Source organism: Nanorana parkeri, unplaced genomic scaffold, assembly GCF_000935625.1.
Source record: "Nanorana parkeri isolate BGI_ZX_2015 unplaced genomic scaffold, ASM93562v1 scaffold316, whole genome shotgun sequence".
In the NCBI taxonomy this organism is placed as follows: domain Eukaryota; kingdom Metazoa; phylum Chordata; class Amphibia; order Anura; family Dicroglossidae; genus Nanorana; species Nanorana parkeri.
Genome location: NW_017306584.1, coordinates 674,186 through 682,103, shown reverse-complemented (window position 1 = coordinate 682,103; position 7,918 = coordinate 674,186). Strand labels below are relative to the sequence as shown.

Genomic DNA, 7,918 nt, shown 5'->3' with positions numbered 1-7,918 from the left:
ACCTGGGATTCCTGCCATGGGAATTCACAGGTTGCTGCTGAAGGAATCACCATATGGACATAAAAGCCCAGGGTGTATGTAGCCTTAAGCTACATTCACACTAGGTGCATTTATATGCATTTAAAATGGTTTTCTAAACGCATAGATATGCATCTGATGATTTCCAATGCATCCATTCGCATCTCAATGCTTTTATCTGAAGCTGGCTTAGCTGCGTTTAGAAAAAAATAGAAATGTGGGGCATCCAGGAATTGATACGAACTTCTAAATGCACCAAAATGCCAGGTGTGTTTATCTGATGAAATCTCGCTGGCTACTATTTCAATGGGCAAAGGGCAGATGTGGAAGCATAAACAACGCATCTAGCCTGACAGATTTGCAGACAGATCTCTGTATAAAAAAGCAAGTGGACACTGTGAATGAAGTCTTAGGCTGCCAAGTGCAGCTGTGTGAATGGGCCCATAGCCTTTTATACTGCTGCATACAACACTATATGCTGTATGCAGCGCTTGTGACCTTCCACATGCATGAGCCCTTACAGTGTTGTGCCTCTTGCTCCTTCCTGAGCTTTACCATTTACAAAGCACAGCCTACGATGATGGTTGGGTCTCTGTCATATACACCATTTTGATGCTTGTTCTGGGTCAGTGGTTTGAAAAGGTTAAAACAATTCTTAGATCACGATGGTAGCCAGTCCACTAGTATTTTTAGAAGAAGTCAGCAATGGCTGCCTTTAAAGGGGAACTAAACCCATCCATTTAACTGTTTCTCAAAATGAATATATTCAGGGCATTTATTTGGTAATACCCATCAAGGTTGCCAATGTAAATGAAAACAACACAGCGCTGAGCGTGAATATAAATAAATATGTAAATATATAATTTTAAAAAATATATATATATATATAGTGTGTGTGGCGAATGAAGTTCCTCTTCAGGGTTTAAATAACACTTGTGCTGAGAGGAACCTTTTAAAGCAGAATTACACCCGTCTATCCTTGACAGCCAAGGACCTGGGGGAGAGTGCTGTTCTTCGGGAAGAGACGGCTCCTTTCACATGGGCTATATCAGCAGGAGAGCGGACTAAACTGGGCAAGTGAGATTGATGACCAGCAGATTCTTTTATTCAAAAGCCTTCTGTACTCACTATTTTATGGTGGGTACCCATTTTTGGGGGGTTGCGTGGCACAAGAGAGGAGATCACGGAGGAATATATTTCACACTTTTTTGTGTTTATTATTGAACTCATTGTCACTTGATACGATTCTAACATTGAGAATGTTTCAGAGTATCACTTTATTTGTATCATATTTTATGAATTGTTACGATGTGCTTGATTCATCCAATGTGGATTGATTTGTTCTGTTTGTTTTGATTAACACTCAACTTAAACTAGTTTCATTAGTAAGATTAAGTGATTTAGAATTATTCACTTTGAATGTTTATGTGGTTGGTACATCATTCACGTTTTAAAAACATCACATATTAGCACGTGTTAAGACATATATTTTTTTACTTATATATTTATATATATATTTTTTTATATTCCAGCTCAGCGCTGTGTTGTTTTCATCTTACTTTCAAGGTTCACCTTTTTTCATATCAGCTTTGCGGTACCCACTTTTAGAGTTTTCCAAGAGTGCAGATTCCTGTTATTAGCAAGGTTGTCAGTGTGCTTATTTCAGCTCTCCTTCAAACTTTAAACCTTCAAACCTCACATGGCTGGTGTCACAGCAGATCACATGTGGACTACTATGGCACCTACAAGACAAATAGAGGCTAACAGTACTTTCCTTGGCTGTCAAGGATAGACGGGTGTAATTCTGCTTTAAAAGGTTCCTCTCAGCACAAGTGTTATTTAAACCCTAAAGAGTAACTTCATTCGCCACACACACTATATATATATACACACATTTTTTTGTTTTTTTATATTAAATGAACATGCCCAGTGGTGTTCTGTAGGAATCCACCACTGCACAGCCGGTCTCGTGCCATCATCCTCTTCTCTGATGTCAGCAGGGGGTGGCCATCTCTTTCAGGTTCTTGCAGCCAGCCCCCAGATAACACACATGCACTGCATCATTAGGATGCAAGAACCAGGAACAGACAGCCGACCCCTGCTAATGCGTCACATGCACTGTAAAGTACCTTGAAGCCTCCTCAGATGCATGATGTGGGTAGCCCAGTAGGCTATAGGGAACACACATTTCATTCTCACCTAGGCGAGAATGCAGGGAGGTTTCCCTAAAAAAGGCATTTAAAAAAAAGAGAGAAAGTGGGTGGGGAGGGTGAAGGTCCGTACTGGGAGACAGATGAAGGGTTCCTGAATTATTATTTTTTTTCTATAGGCATACTTGTTCTGGATCAAGGCAGCCTACATACGCACAGTACATTTTTTTTTTCAACATTAACGCCTGCTCATAAGCCTAACTACCCTTGAAAGCAACCTTTCACTTTACCCAATTAGGGCAAAATGATAGGATCTCCCAAAAACACCCCCAACTCTATACCCACCACTACGGATAATCACCTTCTCCGCTCTGTTATCTGTTCGGTCCCCCAGAAATACATTGTACTTGAGGTATGGGAAAGCCTATGACCTTTGCCTTTCCCTCCCAGGATGCAAAACTCAGGCCTTAAAGTGGAATCTCACCTCCCCTGACATCTTCAGCTGGTCTTTTTCTGGGTCCAGAATTTTCAGCCATCTTGATTGGCCCAGCCAGAATGACATAGCTCTGACACATGGGAGTAAATTTATTCTGGTACTGAGAATGTGCACTGAGTATCTCAGTATACATCTTAAAAAAGATTGTGAACAGGCAGGAAAGTTGTTGTTTTTTTTATTGCAGAAGAGACATGTTATACAATAAAAAGCCTGCCTGCTCCGCAATTGTTTCATTCAGTCTGGCATTAACAGCCAATTGCCTTGCCCAAACACTGTTAATAGGGAAAAAAGGTCCTTAACATTAGACTCACAGCTCCAGCAAGAGGGTGGGGCAGTGGGGGAGCATGGGGAAAATAAGTATTTAAATGAACTGAAAGCATGAAACGTTACTTGTAAAATAAAAACATATGTACTGTCATTCTCACTTAATAGTGTGTCCCTGCATTCTCTGTGTCTACCACACCCCCTGTGATATTTATCATCACTCTTTTCAGTCACTGGTTCAATATTGGACAAGAGCTGCTACCCTTCAAGAATCTAATACCTGCCCACTCCTTGCATATCACTACACTTCTGCACATAGGATTCTTGGAGGGGCGTTTTAAAAAACATTGACATATGGAACAGCTATGCGAACGAGATTTGCAGTGCATCACAAGTACTCGATGAAGCCAATAAGCATAGCAAATTCCTGTGCTCCTCGGCTCTACCTTGTGGCCATAATTAGTTTTAAATAATGCCTCTAGTCTTAGGAAATGCTCTCAGTCTTAACCTGGCCATACATTATGCAAAGGTCTACAGGAGCCAGCCAAAATTCGCTCAGTCTGTACAGCTGTCAGTACCATTTGACTGGCATCCCTCAATCTGCTGATCAAAAGGAGCCGGTCAGAAAATCTTTGAACAGAGCCGGCAGCCAATGAGCTGCTGGCTCTGTTCAGGTATTCTGACAGTGGCCACTGTCAGATTACAATAAAGACAGTGGGAGATTCCTCGATCAACATTCGTAAGCATTGATGGAGGAATCTGTTCTATTTTTTTCCATTCAGCCCACGGGTTGGACGAAAAGAATAGAACAGTGTATGGCCAGCCTAAGAGTTATGGGGCTATTTTCTAATGTCTTTGAGTAACTGGCTATGTCACTCAGACATTGTAAAGGGCTCATAATGTCTTCTTTACAGACACCAAGAATGCACATAGCAAGCCATTTCACAGGGAATGCCAAGGAAAAGAAAACAGAGGGGGCGCCTTTCCTGGTGCAGAACATCTGACGAAGGGGGCGTGCCCCGGAAACGCGTCAACGTCATCTGCACACTGGATCCCCTCAGTGGATGTCCATCTGCTGTCAGCTTACATTATATGGCTGTTTTTTATCTATGTCTGTGAGTATCTTTCGGTTTATTTATGACTATTGAAAATAAAGTTGATCTGCACCAGGAAAGGCGCCCCCTCTGTTTTCTTTTCCCAGATTCCACAGCCTTCCCGGCTTCTTTGGGGGGCAGCATCCTGCAGTGTGCTTTTAAGGATTTCCCATTGAGGAGGGATTGTCTTTTTGCGGCGCTTCATTGCTTTGACTAGGGAATGCCAAGGTTTAGCAAAGAAACAAAAGACTGTGGAAGCAGGATAAAAAGGAAACTGGACTAAAATTACACATTAAACCTGTTTGAGAGACCAGTAACATGGATACAAGCTTTTTTTCCTTCCCCTTTCTCCCCATTGGGGATTTTCACTCACTTCCTGTCCAGGTGACATTGTAGTCACAGGAAATTAATATTGTGTTTTTACGATGGTGCAATGCCTTCAGGAATTTGAGGTAAGCGCTCTTGGTGGAATAGCAGCTGATTGTGGAGGGGTGTAATAGACCAGACTTGGTGCTGGAGGGATGCAGAGTTGGTAAGTGATGGTGAAGGGAATGAGCAGGAGATTTCATCTTGGAAACTGCAGGAAAGTAGAGATGTATGATGAAGGTGGGTATGTAGGGAAAGTGGACATAGTAGGGATTTTATTATGAATACAGAGACAGAGGGCATGGGAGATGAACAGGACAAGGACCCAGCAGCTTTCTGTAATAAAGATCTTAAAGATTAGAGGATGACAGAAGAGATGAATAGCAGAGAAAAGTGGTCCTTTGTAATGGAGAGTGCAATTGAAACCGAATCAAGAATGATCAGCTAAAAAAAACAAGGTCAAGAGTACATCATGTGAGACATGATACATGGACAGAATAAGAAAAGCACATAAAACAGCACAATGACTTAGTAGGAGCAGATTTTATCCAGGAAAAGGGATGCATCAGGAGAAAATTATTGCCAATTTAGACAGAAACATTACAGGTACTCAAGTCATGTATGAACTACAAGTACCCTCCCCTTTTTATTGGCAGTTATAAACATCTCATGCATTTTTTCTTCTTTCTCACCAGGTAGCATATCTACATACTTGTTGTGAATCAATGTATTAGAACAAGAGGGTCAGCATGACAACTAAGTGGCTCATTTTAAAAAAAAACAGCAGTATGGCCACACCACAGTCAATATTATAGGTACAAAAAACAAAAATACATTCATAAAGAACAGTGGTGTGCTTTTCAAATGTATTCTCCGAAGAAGAAACACAAGGAGCCATCAAGTGAGCGAAATGACAGAGAGATGGGCTCCTCGGTGTGCTGCTTTTCCTTTCACTGTCCAGTCACAAGTTGGGAGTGAGGTGGCCTGTAAGTGAAAGTAAAACTGCAGCAAAGAAAGTTTAGGTCCCCTCATCTGGTAAATCTTAGAACTGGATGGGCAGATATACAAATCCTTTGGCAAGTGAAACACATATATGAAAGCTGCATTTAGCTGTTTGCCTGGCATTCAGCTTTAAGATTGGTGGCTGTGTAACAAGTGATATAATCATATGATATTTTAAAAAAGTATGATTTTATTGTCTTGCACATAAAACAAGTCAGTACATTTAACATGTTTGTCACTTTCTATAAATTTTGTGCATATATTTGCTCCCCTGTTCTTATGCTCATGGTCCTACACCAGTAAAACAGAAAGTATATAGTATTTTCACTTGCTACAAAAAATGTTTTTTAATTATTGTAATGTATACCTGAAATTAGTTTTAGGCATGACTTTTTTGTATACGTTTGCCATATTTTGAGAGTCATATCTTATATACAGTACAAATTGTACATTTATATATTTACAAAACCACATAAAAACATAGATTGTTTACATATGGCAAAGTGACAGGGTCTCTTTAAGGTGATCACATTTATCTTAACAATACCCTCCGAGAAGACCACAGATTTCTATTAAGCCAGTACAAGATGTCTAAAGAATGTTAACAAGACAAAGAGCCCCTCTCAGAGCAGAAACTATTACTAAGAAGCAGAAAACCTATTTTCATGCAAGACACATAAAATAATTACCTTGCATCAATTATGAAGGAGTTTGTATCCGTCCCTCCTGGATCAACTTCATGAAATGTTACTCAAAGCATTGTAAAAACATTTTGACCTGTAAACATTAGATAAATCTGAATTCGCTGGTAACTATCAGTGTTTGAGGTTATGTTGTGCTAGATATCATCATCATCACTCCTCCCCTGATACTTTATGAATACAATAAGCATTACAATTGCAAAGAATGTACATAGGCAACCAAATACAAGGTAAACTATGCCCAGAAAGGGGTTCTTCCCTCCCATCCAAGACACGGTGCTGAAGACAATTTTTTTTCGGCCTCCGAAACTTATTACTGGATAATCTGTTGAGAAATAGTTAAGGTTTTTCATCCAACAAGGTTATAGTTTTCCTAAAGAGAGTGTTAAAGGTTTACTATAGATCTCCTCGCTATGAATAGGACTTAGAGTTATCCCTCCTGTCCCTAATTTCCACAGACTTGGAGATATGCTGGCTGTAAAACCTTCAAGGAGGGTCAGATGCCTGGATTCCCCCCCCCTACATTATTGCAGGACACAGTAGCAACACAGGAATCACAGCACACAGAGGGGGAATCAGGCATTCCATACACCCTGAAGTGTATTGGATAAGGAAGAAGTTTTATCCAGTATAGCTAGGCAGCAGTTCGATCAAGTATATGTCTTTGCAGGGAGCTCTTAAATAAAAATAAAGAAAACATTGGACTAGTGACAATTGCCCTCTCCTTGATCCTTGATAATGAAAACATGAGGATGTAGCAAAAAAAAAATGCATATGCATCTGTAATAACTTGATTTCACACTCTTAGATTTAAAGCTACAGGCAGCTGTTGCATGCACATTTTAAAAATGTTCCTGTCAAAATTGAGCTAGACTATGCCACAGTAGAGCCTTCCTAATTGTCATTAACCAACTACTGAGGCAAAGGGAGGAAGTGGGGCCAAGATCAACTTTTACAGAAATGTCAACATTTGCTATAATTCAGCGCCCTATAGTGCCTAATCTACTGATCATTTACCTTCAGTGAAAACTGCAAAGCTCTCTTTAGGCATTTTTTAATTACTGTATATGCTAGGAATGAATTTGCAAAGGGTTGTGCTAATTTTACAGTTTTAGTTATGCATGGCATAAAGTAGACTGTCAAAACCTCAAGTTATAAAAGGCTATTACAAAAAAAAGAGCTTATTACTAACATTAAAGGCTGCCCATAAACTGTAGGAATTTTGGCTGATTCACAGGAACAGTGTGTGGCACTTCCGACTCAACAAATGTCGACTACTCAATCAAATTTTGTCAAAGGAGCCAGGCAAAAAATTTCAGCTGAACAGTGACTGCAGTCACAGTTCATTTACTTTGACAGCAGCGGGCGCCACATCGGAAGATTCATCTAGCTACGCTGCTCAAATAGAAATTATTAGTGTATAGCTAGCTTTACAGTTAAGGTGAGGTTAAACAAAAACTTCAAAAGCTCTATCAGACCCCTTATTATTTCCCAAACATACAAGGCCATACTGAGTATTTGGGCTTTGATACCTTCCCCGATACCGGAACTTCCGTTCAGAGGACAATTTCCTCTGACCGGCAGTGCTGTAGGGGAACATGGAGCCGGCTTACTGATTGGACAGGAAGCCGGCTCCATGCTGATTGACTGGGAAGCCGTTTTCATGGCAATCACAATTGAGCTGGCCGAACAACATGGAGCTGGCTTTCCGTGCAATCAGGAAGTAACGCGGCATGTCATTACACGCTGCTTGGCTTCTTGATTGCCCGGGAAGCCGACTCCATGCCAGCGGAAGCACCGGTATCAGTACTCGATATCGGCGAGTAC

The 7,918-nt window shown here is 40.6% G+C and overlaps 1 protein-coding gene across 3 annotated transcripts in view; it reads right to left on the bottom strand.

Moving 5' to 3' along the window:
- Positions 1-6,174: 6,174 nt before the first annotated feature.
- Positions 6,175-7,918, bottom strand: part of TMEM30B (transmembrane protein 30B) — an 18,879-nt gene continuing 17,135 nt past the window's right edge. For all 3 annotated transcript variants that reach the window (XM_018558036.1, XM_018558035.1, XM_018558037.1), the window contains one exon: positions 6,175-6,416. In XM_018558036.1, coding sequence (XP_018413538.1) covers positions 6,229-6,416 — 188 coding nt within the window. In that variant the 3' untranslated portion in view covers positions 6,175-6,228. The remainder of the gene's footprint in view (positions 6,417-7,918) is intronic.